A 20,260-nucleotide genomic window follows, 5' to 3' on the forward strand; every position below is an offset into this window, starting at 1 on the left:
TAAGTGTACATGCCTATATATACTTTCTGATTTTATCTATTATAAAAATTAAAATATATTGATTATGACATTTTTATTGGATAGGATAGTCAGGGCAATGGTGTCTTTTGCTTTAGCTATTTCAAATGTTACAATATTTTCACTATGTCTATTGCATTTTATATTGATTGACAATAAAGAGAAACAGGGTTTCGGTTAAATAGTGATAGCAATAGGAAATATTTTGAGAACATGTGTGATGCAATTCACATTTAAAGTCTGGTACCTGTACCTTAATAAACTGAGGAAAGCTCTATCAAAGTATGACAATTGTGCTGTAAAAAGAATGGAAGGGAGTTATAGGCAAATTCCATTTATATGAAGGAATCATGAACATAGACGAAAGATGATTTTTTTTTTTTCAGGTTTTCTGGCATTCTGTTGACTGTACTAAAGGATTTATGGTTGCCACAAGAAAAATTTCTTTCAAAACTTTGGATTGTTAAAAGAGCACAGATAGAAGAATAAAAGTTTGTTTTCATAAGCACAGCAAACCTGGAAGTAATCATTCCAATCCATTTCTATCTTCTATCATTTTATCCCCTTTCTCACCATGCAGTCTTGAGGGTAATCTCATTTACTCTCATGGTTTCAATTACACCTACATGCAAATTACTTAAAAATCTATATCTGCCCTGACCTCTCTCTCTGTTCTGGCCATACATTCTAATCCTGGATGTCTCCTCTATAAACCTCTCCATACCAATATTGCTTCTCTTCCTGAATTTACTGTCTCAGTGGATGGCATTACCCAGACGTATGAGAGTTATTTACACTATTCTTCAATATCCTGGCAATTGTATTTTGTGAATACTTTTAAAAATGTCCTTTCACCCCTTCATCTCTGATGTCCTTAATATCTTACTTCCTGTATCACTGCAGTAGCCTCCAAATGGTTCTCTTTGCTTCCTGATTTATCTTTTACAAATTTATTCTCTTAGGCATTTCCAAATCTGATTATATCACACTTCTCCTTGAAATCTCTCAATAACTCCCCATAACGTAAGAGTTTCTGGCTTAGCACAGAAAGCTCTCCATGACCTGATGTTTACCTATCTTGTTCTCTTCCTTTCTTCCTTCAGTGTTTCTTGATCTCCTACTATGTGTTGGTCATTATCTCAGGCATTAGAGCTATAAAGGAGAACAAAGCAAAGTGCCTGTTCTCATAGGGCTTATACTCGAGGCAGACAATAAAGCAACAATAAACCAAATGCAGAATATGTCAGGTGATTATATATGCAAGAGTGCATCACTCTTATGTATAATCTCATGTCCTAACTAGATGGAAAGCTCCTTTAGTATAGGGCCTTGATTTTATACTCTTTAATACTTTGCATTTTCTATAGCACTGAGCATGGTGCCTTGCTGATTGATATATGGAAATTAATTGGATAATCAAGTTTTTAAGTCACCAAAGAATGAAAAGACTACATATACACTGTGGAAGACTTTGCACTGAATGATCCAGAAGGTTCATCTTCAACAATGATTTATTTATTTTACAAATCAATCTCTATAATGCCTGGATATATCTCTTTCATTGCATGTACTACATTCTATTGTAATTATCTGTTTATGTATCTTTGCTCACCAGAATGAGACCTTATTAAAAGTGGGAATTTGGTCAAATTTACCATCAAATCACTGCAGCTACCATTGTGCCTGGCACTTTGTAAATGTTTGTTGAATGAATAAATGAATTGCTATTATGCATGAATATATGTAGACTTTTTATTACTATAAGATATTGAAGTTATTTGAGCTTACCTTTAGTCCTCAAAACTATTATACTATTGAAATTATTATATTTTAGACTCATGTTTTTTTTTTTTAAGTGAAGACAATGAGCACTGATATCAAATAGGATTACTTTTTAATGACTGTATCCTTTTGGGATGCTTATTACTTTTGTAGAAAAAGATTGGTTTACTATAAAAATGTTCTATAGATCACATGGAACTGATCCTGGAATATCCAAAACAGCATGGTAACATAAAGCTACAGATTTGAATTTGAACAAGCTAGAGGTCTAGTTGTAGAATATATACGTATGTATATGTATATATGTTTATTAAACACTATATACTTTCACGTAATTTTTGGTTTTTTAAGATTTTGTTTTCTTAGGAATTCAGAGAATTGTTAGTAGATAAATCAACTAAATACTTTCATAAACTTAAAAGTATTGGAATTGCTTTTGACTAATTGTTTACTGTTTTCCATTGTTTATAATTATTTATTTTCACGTCAGTTTCTGCTGTAGCCCATGTAATATTTTGTCATGCATATAAAATTTTGAATGTCCTCACACTCACATTATGTGATATGAAAATACCCTTAGAAGAGATACTTATTCCTTTAATCCTATTGATCAATAAAGATATGTTGCATTTTTCTAAAATAGTGATTTTTCCATAAATACTTCTTCTTCCTTTTTTTTTTCAGTGCTTCTGAAATCCCTCAGTTCCGTCTGCCATATGATGTAGTGAATTTTGAGATTGAGCTTATGAAGGACCTTGGTGTAAAGGTAAATGAAAAACATAACACTTACATGTGTATTGCTCGAAGAGAAAGGAGTAAGCTCTACATTAAAGATTAACAGCAAAATGTCACACATTTTAGGAAAGAACAATTAAAAGCTACACCAAGCAGAAGCAGAAAGATGCTTCTCCTTGCTTAGGGCATTTGTCTGTCTACTGTCTGAATGCCACTAGCCTGGAAAAGGGCAATCAATAGTTCTCATCTGGCACGCCTGCATGTGATTAATTGTCTGTAAGAAACAAATTCCTAAATTGCTTTAGGGGTTCAGTGCAGCTAATAGATTTGGTTTCTTTAATCACGTTTTTGTTTTCATGCAAGTTATGTGCACTCTGTAACATTTGTATTTCACAATTTGGAACAAAACTTCTTACAGAGTTTTATTTATTATATGCATCATGTCAGTAGTCTTAATGTGATAATCCTTTCTCCACGTAAGCAGTAAATCAGCAAAATATAAAGCAACAGCTTTGTATTTTTCATTGTTTTGAGAAATAAATATTGTGTTATTTTAAAGATGGTCAAAAAGTTCATACGTACTTTCGGAATACAACTTTGGATATTCCTGTTCTTTTCTACTTATTAAGAATATTATTCTCTGGCTTTTCAGTTGAACATATTGCTATTTTTGTTTCAAAAATCTTAATTTTCCATAATAGATATAACACAATAGATTAATAAAGTAGTGTGATTTACATAATACATTCTGTAAGTACATGCAAAAGATATTTTGAAAAGTGACTAACAAACTATTCATGGTTCTTGTGTTTAGAAATAAAAATTAAAATAATCAATAAAAGGAGAAACACTCAAAACAATATTTTCTGCTTTTATATCTATAATTACATTTTATTGGCAGTAGTTGGGTGATGAAACATTTACACATAATCACTAAACAAAAATACATAGTACAGATGTGCCCAACTTTATGAAAACTTAGCGTTCTAAAATCATGTTCAAAATAAATCGTTTAAAGGTGATTATTTGCTTTATAAAAGTATATTCTGAAAAGCTCTTTAAATGTCTTTCATTTTGAATACAAGTTCTTACTTAAATCTCATTAAATGAGGAAATGATTACTGAGAATTCAAACTAATATATCAGGTGTTACTACCAACTGAAGATGAATCAGAAATTAATTTAAGGTACTTCTAAATTTATCTTATAAGTAATTGTAAAATTGCATTCAATTTTTACAGTACCAGATATATGGCATAAATTAGGGCATATCCATTACTCTTATTAGGAAACATCAAGCCATAGTAGTCAATACACTGACTGCCAGAAAATATACATTTTAGCTACAGTCATGCCACTTTCTAATTTTATAGTCAGATGACTTTGACAGAGTCGGTTAATATCCCTAGCCTTGGTCCATATCTGTTCAAAGGTAAAAGTTTGCTACTACCCTTTGTATAAATATAAACATATCTGCTTATATATACATAGAATAGCTCTGGAAAGACGTAGGAGTCTGACAGCATGGATAGCCTTTGGGAAGGTGTAGGAAGGATTTTATCACCATTTTGTACATTTGAATTTTAAACCCTATGAATTTATTATGTTATCAAGAAAAAATTAGAACCTAAATTAAACAGAAATTTAATACTGTCTTGTCCATCTGTCAGGTTGTTTTAAGATGTGAAGGAGATAAAAGTATTCAGGCTTGTATTGTAAGCGCTAAATTGTATGTGCGATTCTGAGGAGAGACAGCATGGCGTCTTTTCATGTCTATGAGATAGCATTTTTAATTATATTGATTAAATTTAATTTTTATAGACTTTGAATACTCAAATTTTGTTTAGTTTTTTTATTTTAATGGAGAAGGGGTATTACATTTTTTAATTGCCCTTTTTAAAAACTTATTTTCAGTTAATATATTTAATTATATTAATCTTTGCATTTCTGGAATATATCCATTTTTGCATTATGTTTTATTCTATCTGTACATGTAGAACAAGATTTGATTTGTTAGTCTTTTTAAAATTTTTCTTTTGCATTTACTTATTTATGCAATAAATATTAAAACTGGAAATATAGCAGGGAATAATCAAATACTGTTGCTGTCCTTATAGAGTTTCAAATTTACTTGAAAACCTGTTTTTGTTTTGCTTTATTTATTTTTGTTTGTTATTTTTCTGAGTTTTTGGTAATAGAGTTAACGCTAGCCTTATAAAAATAAACTTCTGAGCATTTCATTATTTTATTGTTAGTAAGAATATTGTTTTGAGACTTATCTTTTTTGCTAAATTTAAAAATTTTACCCTTCTGGCTTCAAAGCCTTTTTATGAGAGACAGAACTTTGACTTTTTTTTTTTTTTTCATATCTTCCATGGTTGTTGGTCTTTCCACCTATTTTATTCTCACGTCAGTTTGGCCGATATATATTTTCCTAGAAAAAAAATTCTGTTTCATTGAGACTTTTGAATTAATTAGTATAGACTAAACATGTTATTCCACTATACAATGCAAATATCTCATCTGTATCTGTGATATTTTCTTTCACATTTCTAAATTTATACATTGCATTTTCTTAACTTTTTTTCTTGATAAGACTAGGTAGTCATTTCTCTAGTTAAAGTATTCTTTAAAAGAACCAGCTCTTAGAGTTTTATGTTTGCTTATGCACTAATTGTTCACTTTATCTTTGTTAATTCTTTCCCTCTGCTATCCTTAAACTTGTTACTCTTTTTTTAACCTCTTGAGTTGCGTACTTATGTAATTTCATTTTTCTAGGTTGAATAATGAAACCATTTGAAATAATTTCTTCCTGAATAAACTCTTGTCAGAATCCATATGTTTTCGTTAGTATTATTATTGTTATTTTTCTTGAGCAGTTTTAGTTTTCCTTTTTTCTTTTACACAGAGTTATTTAGGATAAATTTATTTTTCTTTTGTATTCTTGTGATAGAATTCACATTTTTCTTTTCACTTTTACTTATCAGCAGGATATACAATTTTTAATTTATAAAGTATATTCTCAATTGATTTCTCATCAAAGGATCATTTCTAGTAAAATAAAGTTATTTATTCTTTAGAAGAAATAGCCTCTTAGCTGTTATATTTTAATAAAATCTCTTGATTTTATAATAAATTTCCAATATAGATCACTGCAGATTATTTTTAACCTTAAGTGGACTTTAATAAAGTCTCTTGTGATATTTGTGTCAAGCATTGTTACTAATCTTTTAAATTAAAAGCTCTTTGTTTGTCATGCAATTCAGAACTTAGGTGGACATAAATATTTTTGTTTCATAGTGTTTATAATATTTCTAATAACTTCATTTTCTAAAGGTAAAAATATAAATCTGCATAAAATCTTGTATTTTTTTAAATAAGCTTAAAAATATATATGTATCTGCCATTTCTCAAAATACTTTGATATAATTCTATTTTCATTAAACTTATAGTTGCTAGGCATTTCTTCTGCTTCAAAATTTGAGTAAAAATATCTGAGATCTCTTTCTTGATAACCTCTTTACTTCATCTCATTTTTCATTACATTTATTGGAGGAAAGCATTTCCATTATTGAAGTATGTTATTGGAAAACTAATATAAAATCATATTGTAACTCTACCAGAAGGAGAGAAACGTGTGCATTAATAGCCAACAAAATAATTTTTGTGTCTAAAGAAAGCTAAATATTATTTTAAAAATTTCTCCATTTGATTTCCTATCTTAGATTCTGGAAATATTTTATCTATTTAGCCAAGTATTCGATCAGAAAAATGTGAGGAGCATGTGAATTGTTACCTGTATTTTTTTACAATAGGTATCACATATTTCATGTGAAGAAAGAGTTCCACTCCAAAAAAAGTCATGAACTTTTATCCTACATTATAAATATTATTATTATATATAAATACATATTATGGATATATAAAGAAAGTTTTCATCTAGTCCTAAAGTGGATATGGGATGGAACTTTGGCTCAAGGCTTGTTATATTCAACCCTTATATTGGAATAGTAATAACTTGTACTGAGCTTGAAGTGGAGTGAATTTTATTCTGAATCTAGCTAAAAAGTTTGAGTACCCAGTCATATATTACTAAAACCATTATAGGAAGGTATAATATATGCTGTAAGCCATATCTAAGAAAATCAAGATGGAAAACTATTACATATATAGAAGTGCAGGAGAATAAAAGGAACAAAAACACAAACAAAATGCCCACCATGTGATTTTTCTAACATCCTAACTATTTAACAAATAATGTTAGGATTTCATGGTATATCAGCCACAGGAATCTTTTTGATGCCTGTAATTGTCTTGTAATACTAGTTTTAGTTAAGTTTTACACATCGCAGCCCAATGTCCCGAGGCATAATGTAAGCAAAATTTTAACTTTTTTTGTCAAAAAATGTTTCTCCTTATTCTTTCTGACTGAGAGTGGGTTATTGATTGGATGGCAAATGTTTGGGGGTCTGAGGCTTTTAGAAAAGGGGAATTTTACTGGATTCCCCAGCACAGATAGGGAAGAGTCCCGGTGCCTGTCACTCCACTGAATATTGTTATTATTGCTCTGTTCTAATTCTACCATGTAGCTACTGCCCGATGATAGTTATTCTCCATCTTACCCACAATGTCTGTCCACAGTATAGTGAAGTCTGCTGGTCCCAGTCCTGGTACGTTAACACCAAGAGTCAAGCTATTTGTTTTGCCAGTTTTCGATACGGAAAGGTATAATTCAACTTTTTTACTTCTCCAGTTGCACACTATTGCCTACTGGGGTGGAATCAGACTATGGAAATATAAAATGTCTGTGTATCTTGCCTGTATGTTACAAACTCGGAGACATGTTTTCTCTGTTAGGGTGGAAGGACTGGAATGTCTTCATTCCCATTTGATAAATCACGTACTGCCACTACTAAACTAAACTTCTGCTGTGCATGCATACACACCTACCCCACCTCAGGAAGGATAAGAGGTCTTTCTTGAATCTTTTTGTTGAGGCAGTGGATAAACTAAACCTAAAGTCAAGTGTTCTGAGCATCACTTTCCCTAATTAACCCATTGGCAGGGCATTGCACTTCTCAACTTTGGAAATTGCTTTCTTATTCTATTTGCTAAAATTGTATTTAGAATGTTTGGACCTATAGTTTTCTTTTATGTCTAACCTTTTTCATATATTGGTATTAAGGTTATTTATTTCATAAAATAAACAGAACTTACTATCTTTCTTTATGAGCAGAAATAGTTTAATAAAAGATGTATTCTTTAAAAGTTAGAATAAATTAAAATTCTAAAGCCTCAATATTAGATACACTTAATAGCATCTAATTCAACTAATTCTAATAGTAATACTCATTATTAGATACTTACTATTAAACACTTTTAATAGTACATGTTTATTTAATGTTCTAGTTTATTCCCTGGTATTTGATATGTTCCAGAGTTCTGAATGTTAGTTATTAAACTCACCTTGATTGTCTCATGCTTATAAACTTTCAAACAGTTATTCTATATGCCAGTATAAAAATAGAATTAGTATTTTAGGAAAACAAAGATGGCCCTCTATGATACAGTCCCGGTCATCATAATCCTCTACTTTCTCTCTCCATTCTTTGCTTTGCACTTTATACTCCAGAAATGCTACATTTTCAGTAGGTTCTATGCCTTTGAGGATGGTGCCAATTCTGCCCTTCATTCTCCTTGTAACCTCAAGAGACATAAGAGCACAGCTGTTACTCATGCCGGCTCTGCAGTCAGACTACATATGTGACTTTGGTAAAGGTTGTCTAAGCTCTCTTGTCTCTTAGTATCACCATCTGTAAAAAGAGGATGCTGATACCACTTCATAGGACTAATAGTAAGGGTTAGATGAATCCATCTATGCAGTATTTAGAAGAGAGCCTTGTACTTAGTTAAGCACTCTATGCAGCTTAGTTGCAATTATTGTTTCATGAATAAAGTTTGTTCTTCCTCTATGTCTCAGTTTAGAGACTTTTGTTTCCTGCTGTCTTTAGAACCCAAAGAAGCCTGCCAGGAATTGTGCTTCCTTTTTTATGGTGGTAAATGAGAGCAAAATCTTCTACTTTAGAGAGGATATACTGGCACGTACCTGACAAGTGAACTCTCAAACATCACTCAAGTGGCTAGTCCCTGATAATGTAGGGTTCATCTTCTGCCCTCTGGAGTGCATGTGTTTTCATGAAGTCTCCAGCATACTAGCCACGTCTTCCTCATACTGTCCAATCTGCATGACGTTCTCAACGTAATAGATCACTGCGATGTTCTGGGGAATGGCCAGATTGTTTCAGATTATATATGTTATTACAAAAGAGAGTCAACATATTCCTCAGGCAAAACTGTTAATGAATATTCTTATCTTTCCCCATGAATGTGAAGTGTTTCTGATCCCTTTTTCTCAGAAGCAGGATGGAAAAGTGTGCATTCCTCAAATCAGTGGCCACATGCGGTGTAGCTGTGGCCTTATTAATCTGCTCTAGCACAGTACCACATCTGTCACAGAAACTGCAATCAGGGCTACTCTTCAGTGAAGCCTGCAGTGGTTTACAGTCATTCTCCGGGAATCATCTGGTCTCTGCAGGGGCCAGACTGTTGAATTAGACAGAAATATAACATGGACCACCACCATCTCTCCCCATCCCACCCACTTCCAGGATACGATAGTGTGTTTGTTTTACTCTCTCGACTGGGGTTTCAGAAGTTTTCTGGCCTTTCCAATTTTTGTAGCTATTATATCTCTTACTTCACAGACCAGAGAGCCAATGTGGGGATTACTTCAACTGACAAGTATGACAATTTTGATTATGCAAGTGAAGACGAGGGAATAATCACTGACTGGGTCTGAAACCTCAGTGGACCCACTGTGAGCCAGACTTTAGCCAGACTCCATTTTTTACCTCATCCCTGTAGGTCCCCACTCTTGCGTTTCCAAGTATTAATGTTAATGAAGAATCTGTGTCCAATGTCCTTAAAATATATGATTATTCCTCTTTCTTCAGTGTACAGTCACCTGTGTAAAGGCCATAGTTCCCTTTGGAGAAGGACTAGGGGAATCATTATGGTATTGATTTGCCAGGTTGTTGCAGAGTCCTTCTTCCTAGGGACCTGGCCACCTCTGCAATCAGTAGATTCCAGATCTGAAAATTGGCTCATGTCTGGGGACTGAGCAAAGTATTGTGACTTTTAATAGAGGTGACTATCCTCTGCCTCCTGACTTTATTCATCTTCCCTGGACAATGTCCCCTATCAAAATCCTATCCATTCTTTAAAAAGACCCCATTGAAATCCGACTACCTTTCTTTATTCTCATCATTATGACCTTAGCCAGAATGCATCTCTCCATCCTTTGAATTCCCATAGACATGTGCTGATCACAGACGGTTTTTCTTCTCCATAGAGTTTGACTATACGTTGAGGCAGAAACTGTGTCTCATTTATCATTTTACTGTTTAAAGTGCCCCACATAGTGCCTTGAACATACTAATTAGGCTATGCAAGTTTACTGACTTGATTTTAAATACACTATTTAATTAAAAGGCAAAAAACCATTTAGCCCATAAGTAAAGCATGTTAGTGTTCTATTTATATACTCTTTTGTATATGTAAGTCTATCTACTAAAAGACAAAAATATTTACACATATATGGAAATTTTATATATATGCCAGTTTTCTGTTCTTTCCGATGTTAAAGATTAAGATTTTAGTTAATCAGATACCAAAATATCATTATTAAAATGTTGTTTTTTATAGATAATTTGTGGTAAAAGCCTTTCAATGAATGAAATGACTCTTAGCACTGTGAAAGAAGAAGGGTACAAAGCTGTTTTCATTGGGATAGGTGAGTAGCTTACTTTTAAATATTTTTCCTTGTAACATTTCCAGACAATATCCAGAAGAATAACTGCCTTCAGACATTTTCAAGATAGAAGTTACATCTGTTCAGGGAATAGCAGTCAGAAATGAGTGGCCAAAGAATATTTTCTACTTTATAACTAGTTGTGCAGCCTCACCTCATTATGAGTAGACTTTGGCAAGACAGTCTATCTTTCCATTCTTTCACTCTGCCATCATCACCAGTGAACATCTCTAAGAAGCTAAATGTTTTCAAGTCATGCCATGGAAGCTCACAATTTGGGCTTAGAGATGTCTAGATGCTGTACCTTTCCCTTTATCATAAAACAAATAGGCTAAATTGATAATAAAGGACAGAATTGGCTCATTTTCTTGTTCTCTTCATTTTTTCAAAATCTCCTAACGACTTTTCATATTTGGCTGAATTATAAGTTGCTTAATCATAGTTCTTAAAGTCCTATGGACGATGTATAGCTTCTAAGGCAATTAATGTATCTTATGGTTCTGTATTTTGCCTAAATATTCCATGGAGATTGAGTTTTGTAATATTTTTTCCTTCTACCTATTGTTTACTGAGAGACCAGAGAGAATGAATAGTTGAGTTAATTTAGTTTTTATCTCATGAACTTTGTTTTCATTCTCTCATGTGATCCTACTATGGATAATTATGGCCTACAAACTGAATAAGTCTATCCTCTTGTCTATTAGTTTGTCTGTCTCTTCTCCAGTTCATGCTCTTTGCCTATGAATATCTAAGTAATAAACCCACACAGAGATGAAAACTGTTCCATCTCTTTCGATTGATCACACACTGGATAGCATTTGTTTGGAGGTCTTCTTTTTCATAGCATTTCTAGAGTGAAATCATCAGGAATGCTTCCTAGCCAACTAAATTTTTCTTATCAGGATGCCATGTGTTCTCTTACTAGATAATTGCTACCAAGTCTAAGACCATCTCTGTCACTCCCTTTATTTAGATACAAAATGATGAAGAGGAAAATAAATTTTCACTGTCTCCAGCTCCTGAATATCTGTATTGAACCTCCTTCCTTTCAGAAACTTGAGTCCCATTGTCATCAGTATTGCTCTATATTATCTTTATTTAAGTACAATAATCATGTGTATATCAAGAATAGGAAGGAAAAAGGGTATATTTTTCCTAGGTTCCATTTTTAGAGACACTAACCCTGACTTTGGTTTTACTTTTCAATGTTACATTTGTATTGAGAACTTAATATAAAGAAATAAGGCAAGTATCTATGATGTACATTCTGCTAATACCATCAATGTTGGATCAGTAAGTTGCTGTTACTCTCAACAAATACATGTTCAAAAATGGTTGGTCAAGAATAAGTGGAAAATTTAGTCAGGTAATAGGTCTGAAATACTGGTGATGTTTTGAAATAGCTATTTGAAATTCACCATTCTGGTTTCCTAAAGCAGTCATATATAAAAGGTATGTTTTCCATTAATGGGGTAATACATTTTACTGCAGTTTCATGTATCTCTATGAACTTTGTCTGCAAAGAATCTCTGTACTGAAGAGATAGGGGCCAAATAAATAACTGATATATTGAAATATCTCCAAATTAATTGCATAAGACTCAAAGTATAACAAAAATTTGGAACAATTAGATGGTTTACCATTCTGACTGGTTTCAGCCATAGAGATATTTTCCATCTGCAAGAATCAATAATGTTTCAGTTTTTTCCTTTTCTTTTATTTCATTAAGTTCCCTTACATATATTATTTGATAATGCTTCATCCATTCACAATACTCCATTTGACTCTGCACCAGGGTGTGAATACAGCATTTAAAATGTGGAGACCTTTCATATTTATTTTGCTGTGCATTTTCACGCTGAGAAGTGAATCTTTTGACATTTTGGTGTAGTGATGTGTAGAATGCAGTTTTCTGTTTCAGTATTTTGTATGAAATATATACAAGAAAGTTTCATCTTGTCAAAAAAAAAAAAAAAGCTTCTGTCTGTAGAAGACAAGTAGCCTTATCCTTCTGGAAATGTTTATTTGACACTCTTGATTGCCGAGTTGGGAATTTATGACCTTTATGTTACCATATAACTGCCTGTTACTTGGACAACTTCACGTCCTTACATGCTTTTGTTTATTAACTATGCTTCTATATTGTAATTAAACTTCGCTCACTTAATTTATCTACCTTTTCCCAGTCAGCTTAGAGGAGTAAATTTTGGAATAGGAATTCTGTATTATTTAGGATATAGGTTTGGTCACTTTAAGAAAAATAATAGAGGCTTAAACAAGATATATGTTTAGTTCTCTCTCATCTAACAGTGTGAACCATCCTCAACACCTGACTTTTATCTTGGTCCATAGGTGGCCACTTTGTCCACATCCCTGCTAAGAAAAATGGGAAAAGGGAAAGAGAGTTCCTTTCCTTTTAAGGTTATGATCCAGAAGTTGCACATATGACTTCTGCTTTTAACTTGGTGTCTACTACTGGGTCACATAAGCATACCTGGCAGCCAAGGATGCTGGGAAATATAGCCTTTAGCTGGGTGGACATATGCCCCATTAAACTTCCATTACTGTAGAGTAAGGGGATGATACATAAAGAGAGAAGAAACAAATAAAGGTCTCTGACATAGATGTGCACCGTCATTGGTATTTGACACCTGGATTTCTTATTGAGAGAGATCAGTAAAGCACTTATTAGCAAAGAAGACACTCTTAGAACTTAGCACTTATATAGTGGTTACATAGGTCACAATGAAAATGGAGTATTTTCTCTGTCTGTAGTTAGAAATACCATATTATAGATCTTCTGTATTTATAACTACTGTCTCATTCTATTAGTAGTTTGTTTAAAAGAAAAAAATGACTATTTTTTTGTTAAGTGTGATTTATTAAGGATAGTTTAATAAATCCATTGCACTAACATAAATGTGCTCTCATGTTTCCTGATTTTTAATATTGTGTGTGATAATGCTAGTGAAAAGTTGCTCACTTTTGGATTTTTCTCTAACTAATGCTAACAGGGTCCATTAAGGAAATTATCTCATTGTATATACATCATTGTGAGACTTAAAGAGTTATGTCTCTTTACCCATGAGAGGTTTAGTTTCTTCTAAGTGAAATAAAGATGTGTGATATAAAGCTCTGTGTCTCGTTCAACCTAGATTGAGTTGTCTTGGAGATAATTGGCATTTTTCAAAAGACTCTAAAATTTTGGTATTTTATTGAAATAAAAGCACCTGCATAGTGTGTTACTGTCAATGTTCAGAAATAGAGTTGGAACATCCACTGTACAAAGCTTTTTCAAAGTATTGGATAGTTCTTTTTGGTTGGTAATGAAATCACTATAATAGATTACAACCATCATTTCTTTTATTATTATTTTATAAAAATGAACATAAAAGAATAGAAAATATCAAAGTGTGTTGTACATGGTTAGGATAAGTGTTATTTTGTGAAAAATATTTTTCAGCTGTATGTGTATTTGTTTTTGGTGTGTGTGCTTTCATGTGCACATTGCATTATATGAAGAATGTGTGTTTTATATGTGGTTTAATAGTCAACATTTGAAAGCCATTGGTAGACATTGTAAAGTACCCTAAAGTACTAATTGCCTTTTTCCCATAGCATGCCCAACACCTATCAATAAGTAGCTCTTGAATGAATTAAATAAGTTTTGAATGACTACAATGTTCCAGGCAAGGTGCTAAGAATTAAAAATATAAAGAAATCTGAATTCAGTTTTTAACTTGATTTTAATTTTCATCGGGAAAATCTTTAGAGATTCAAACAGAATTGTATCATACAATTTAAGGAGTGAGATGTGTTGGGGTGGGCTGGGCATGAGTGTGGGTATGTGTATATATAGTTATATATATTTTTTTAGTTCTTTAGATAATTATTCTAGAGCCAAGTTTAAGAACCCCTGTTCTAGGTGACTGAATAATTGGACCCTTAGTCTTTGCTTCAAAGGATCCCATTTTCTTTCCCTTTTCTGTTTGTCCATTTTTTGGTAGGTTATCTCTTACAGTTTCACAAAATGTGGCAGGGTTGAAAAGGTTAAACAAGCATGTAAGGGAGACAATATGCGCTAAGACACCCTCACATAAATGAGAATACTTTATATATTCTTCTGACAAGGTTTTTGTTTTTCTGAATTTTTGTTTTTAATACTTGGGAGAGAGAGAGTTATAGGGAAACAGCTGTAAAATTCATTATTACATTCATAATAGACACAAAGGGAGAAGGAACTTCTGGAAGATATTATAGAGATGAACAGTCACTGTCTTACCATTAGATGTTTTACTTGTGTCTGCCCCAAAGATTTCTCTTGAATTCACCTCTTGCTATGACCATTCCCCTCCCTTAATGCTCCTGGACCATTTCTGTAGCCTCCTAACCAGTCTCCTTGACCACCATTATCCGCACAACAGAAATGCAGTAGTGATCTTTCTAAAATTAGATCTCATCATGGCATTCCCTCATTAAGCCCCTCCCCCTCCACCATAGCTCCCTATTTCCTTTGGGACAGAGGAAAAACTCCTTAAAATAAGACATTCAAGACCCTAGGATTTGGTCAACAGCTTATGTCGCCACTCACTTTATCCATTAAGTTGCATGTTTCAGCCATTTTGAACTGTTTTTAGTTTGACCTCATCTCAATTTTTTTATCTCAATTTTTGAACACAGTGTTGCCTGGACCTAGAACTGTCATTGTTTTCATATTTAAGTTCTTAGCTTAATGTGTCCTTTTTTCTACTTCATGAATGTTCTCTTTACTTGTAATGATCCACCCCCTACATTAACTCTTTAACCTGGATAACTGAAGCTGCTTCTTCACTCCCAGTCCTCCACTGTTATGTTCCTGTTCCCTTTCTGGGTGTCCAGACTGCACTTTGTACTTTATTGTAGCACTTATTTCCCTGTTTTATCATTGACTGGTTACATGTTTGTTTGCACCACTGGAAGTTAAACTTTTGCAGACTGAAGATTCTGTCTGCCGTTTTCGTAGATCTTCACTGTCTAGCAAAGTGCCTGGCATATAGTAGGAACTCTATAAGTATTTTTTAGTTATTGTTTTTTTTTTTTTTAGTGAGGAATATTCGCTCTGAGCTAATATCTTTTGCCAATCCTCCTCTTTTTTTGCATGAGGAAGATTAGCCCTGAGGTAACATCAGTGTCAGTCTTCCTCTATTTTGTATGTGGGTCACTGCCACAACATGGCTTGACGAGTGGTGTAGGTCCACTCCCAAGATCTGAACCCACGAACCCTGGGCCACTGAAGTGGAGTGTGTTGGGCTTAATCACTACACCACAGGGCCAGCCCTACTTATTGATTTTCAATGCAACTGTTTTGACTCTTTGCCAAAATAAATTGTTAGGATGTTAAAACATATTGGCAATTTCGGAAGTATTATAACTCTGAACAAACCCAGGGGAAAATAGATATTGCATTATTTTGAAGTTGGTATTACACTACAAGTGAAATAGACAAGTAGGAGTAGCAATATTAACGGTGGTGATATTGGCAGTAATAGCACTAATAGTTAAAATATTCTATCCTCAATTCTTTTTTCTCAATTCTTAATGTAATCTATGTCATTAACTCCTAAAATGGCCCTTGAGATAGATGTTATTAACTCTATTATATAGATAAGAAAATTAAGATTAAGTTAAAGAAAACTAGTCAATGGCAACCAAAACATGGAAAGAAAATTTTATACAGAAGAGGGAAAATGTAACAAATGGAAACATCCATACTTCAACATACAAAGCTGTTACAGACACAATAACTGAAAGCCACCAAAGACACCTGCCTACATTGAGTTGTCCAACTTAAGCATATCGTACATGGAATCTCACGCACTACAAGAATTAGTCTTTATATTTAGCCTCACCTTTCTCATTGTTGCCATGAATTGGTTTTTTTCAGTTACCGTTAGAAAAGAGTATTTTTTAAATGTAATGATTCCCAAATATTATAACAACTGAAGAAGAGAGAATTACAATTAAGAAAATCCATTGAGAGATTGTGGTATTAAATTTGCTACAGCGTGGCCTTTGGTTAAATCTCTTGTGCCTTCTTCGAGTCAGAATTCTTCTTGGTAGAAGTTATTCTTAATTAGCTTCTTAATCAGGAGTTTCTAAATTGTACACAATCATGTATACTTTCTATTTATTTAGAAGAAAATGCAGTAAGTTTTTTAGACCACGCTCGTGACTTCTGTCCAAAGATAAAAACTAAAGCTGGGTAGGGATTATGCACAATTCTGAAGAGATTATTTTAAAATAATAAACCTGACTTAATTGTAAGCCAAAAAAAAATAAAAGGCAGGAATATTTTGCCAATCCACTTTTTTTTTATTTGTAATATTGTCTAATCTAGTATCACTTGTAAGTACTTGGATATAATTGTGAGATGGCTCCCAAGAATTCAGAACTGAGTGAAATAGAATTCCAGCTGAGAGTTCATTAACTCATCACTTAATGAATTCAAGTGAAGCCCCCAGAAGGAGATGAAATAGATATAGGGCAATTATTCTTTGATCATATTAACATATCTATAGAAAGTGCATCTTAAGCTGCAGAAACAGGTAATAAGGTGTGGTCACCTTTACAAGCGTAGAAAGGAAAAAACAATCTGAGGAAATATTGATGGTGCATCTTTAAACGCACCTGAATCAATGGACCTGGAGATCTTTGAGCCCATATCATGAAGATATACAGGTAAGTTCATTTTAAAGACTTCTGAATCTCTTTGTTCTGATTCCAATTTTACCAAGCTAGCCATGATTCCTTAATAGTTTGAATATATTAGGAAACAATGCTAATCACATTAATAAGGGTAATCCTAGTCCCTATGATGATTATCTTTGTTGCCCAAAATCACTGTCTCTTAGTAATATGATACTCTAATATGAAGAACTGGCAGCATGAGGAAATACTTCTTAAAAATAAGCTATGAAGGGGCTGGCCTGGTGGTGTAGTGGTTAAGTTCATGTACTCTGCTTCGGCGGCCTGGGGCTCGCAGGTTCAGATCCCAGGCGTGGACCTACATACCCATCAAACCATGCTGTGGTGACGTCCCGCATACAAAAAATCGAGGAAGATTGTCAACGAATGTTAGCTCAGGGCCAATCATCCTCACCAACACACACACACACACACACACACACACACACACAAGCTGTAAATGTCTCAAATATTTTTAGTGGCTGCCACTGCATTCAGAATAAGCCAAATTTTCTTAGTATGACTTTCAACAGGCTACCGTAGCTGTCCAAATCTACCCCTTTAGCCTTAAATCTACCACTTTATAGATCACTTCCAATGCCAGATATGTAGCTGTCCCTCAAAATAACCTGAACTCTTCTACAGTTATATTTGGCTCATACTCTTTCCTTTACTAAGAAAATCTTTCAGTCTGGCTTTATATGATAAAGTCAATACTACTTATAACATTCATCTCAAATGCCACTTCCTACATAAGACTTTCATACTTGTCCTACTGAGATAAATGTTTATTCTGTGTTCATACATAGCAAAATGTTTTATGCATCATTTATAGTACTGAATATAGTTTTCCTTTTATTATTTTTGGTTGTGTGCATATATCCACTCTGTCCTGTGCACAAACACACTGTGTTAAAAACCTATGAGAATAGGGATTAGTTTTTTAAATCTTTATCTTCTGCAATTTTAGCACATTTCTGGAACATAATATAACATAAACATAAATTTTCGAAGTAAAATAATTGAAGAATCAAAAGAAAAGAGAAACAGAGGAAGAAATGTGAAACAATGTAATAACTTCTTGAGAAGTTTGAAACTATACTTGATCATTTAGCCTTTTCTAAATTCATGGATCTTTCCAAGCATCCTCCTATATCTTTTTTTGAAGATTCGCCCTGAACTAACATCCATGTCAGTCTTCCTCTGTTTTGTATATGGGTTGCCGCCACAGCATGGCTGCTGACGAGTGGTGTAGGTCTGTGCCTGGGAACTGAACCTGGGCCGCTGAAGGGGAGCACATCAAACTTAACCACTCGGCCACAGGGCCAGCCCCTCCTATATCTTTTTTTTTTTTAATAAAATGCAAAGACATATTTATGGTTTTGATTACCCACTCAAAGGCAATGAATTTCAAATTCTAAATGTTATAGTTTATGTCATTCTTACATTTATGCCTTATCATTACATCAAACATTACACTGCTGTGTTGAATATTAGATATTTTCTTTGAGCATTTTTGGTAAAAGTAATGTTATTTACTTGAGAGTATTTAATAAGCATTTTATGATGAGGATGGTAATATAAGAAATTTTTTTTAAAGTGGCTTTTTTTGCTGACAGAATTCCTGGAATATTGTAGATGCTCAATAAATATCTATTGAATTGATTATTTACTTAATTAAAATACATCTATTTCTTCCATATTATAGTCAAAAAAGGAAGTAATTTATTCAGCAGGAGGGTTTTTAAAAAATATTCTATAGTCCATTTACTTTTCATTAAACATTTTTGTCACAAAAGAGTATAAATTATATTTTAAAATACTGAACACTTATCTTCTTGGGATTTCTTTGGATGGAGCCATGGAGGAATTTTTATTATATTTCTGTGTAAATTTCATGGAATTAAAATATATTTCGCTTACAGTATTTGCTTAAATTAAAGAAGGAAAAAAAACTTTCTTTTTCACCCTTTGCATTGTCCAAGCACTATTTCTTTTAGTGGTTCCCAATGGCGTAATTAACTCTTAAAAAGTAGTTGACAAGAGAGTTGGAAAATTATGGGACTAAGAAGATGTTTTCTTTCAACTGCTGCTTAAGGCTGCCAGTCACATTTTAATTTTTGAGTGAAAATTATCATTTGAATTTGGAAGGGGATATTATTGAACATACGCTAAGAGCATCGTGATAAGTTTTTTTTGTGTGTGTGGAAGATCAGCCCTGAGCTAACACCTGCCAATCCTCCTCTTTTTGCTGAGGAAGACTGGCCCTGGGCTAATATCTGTGCCCATCTTCCTCCACTTTATATGAGAGGCCACCACAGCATGGCCCGACAAGCGGTGCTGAGTGCACGCCCGGGATCTGAACCGGTGAACCCCGGGCTGCCGCAGTGGAGTGTGCGCACTTAACCGCTTGCGCCACTGGGCCAGCCCCATGATAGGTTTTTTTAAAAGTAGTAATCATCCTATAGGTCTGAGTTGTATTCTAGGGGTAGAATGTTGATGTTGAAGGATAAACTTTAGGATGATTAGCAATATTAGAAGTCACAGAAGTAATGGATATTGTCATAAAAGAGATAAGGAACACCCTAACCTCTCCCTCCAACCCCCTGTTCAACGCAGTTGTTTCTGGAATTAGCGACTACATTGAATACATATGTACAAAAGATCAATGATTTCCAATTAGAGCTAGGAGGCATACTTCTAGGTAGCTTTATTCACCCTACGAACCACACAGCTCTGCTTATCTTGCCGTTTTGCAAATCGCTCTGTGTAAAAGTTGGTAAAATAGGGAACCCATTTCACACAAGGAAAGAGGGATTAATAAGAGAGGCATGAGAAATGATATGGAAATGGTAGAGGTTGATGCAAGTTAGAGGAAGCTGGGTGTATTTCTACATATGCTTTAGATTTCTTTCTAGAAATAATCTTTCCAAAGAATAGAAATGAGAAACTTTGCAGACTAATTTGTATCTTACTTATCACTTACTTCCTATTTATACAGGTTAGGCTATACCATCTTTGGCTAGCAGCATTAGACCAAATGGACTACTGTTATTTTTCATTGACATTTAAACACCTTCTTTGACAGTAAATGCTTAAAAGCAGTATGTTCTAAAGCAAGACCATTGCTTT

The 20,260-nt window shown here is 33.5% G+C and overlaps 1 protein-coding gene across 3 annotated transcripts in view; it reads left to right on the top strand.

The window, feature by feature from the left end:
* DPYD (dihydropyrimidine dehydrogenase) overlaps positions 1-20,260 on the top strand; it is a 777,563-nt gene that overhangs the window by 235,865 nt on the left and 521,438 nt on the right. For all 3 annotated transcript variants that reach the window (XM_004420800.3, XM_087446926.1, XM_087446934.1), the window contains 2 exons: positions 2,485-2,566; positions 10,300-10,387. In XM_004420800.3, the coding sequence (XP_004420857.1) occupies positions 2,485-2,566; positions 10,300-10,387 (170 nt within the window). The remainder of the gene's footprint in view (positions 1-2,484; positions 2,567-10,299; positions 10,388-20,260) is intronic.

This window comes from Ceratotherium simum, chromosome 2, assembly GCF_057802395.1.
Source record: "Ceratotherium simum simum isolate JZ-2026a chromosome 2, ASM5780239v1, whole genome shotgun sequence".
Taxonomy (NCBI): domain Eukaryota; kingdom Metazoa; phylum Chordata; class Mammalia; order Perissodactyla; family Rhinocerotidae; genus Ceratotherium; species Ceratotherium simum.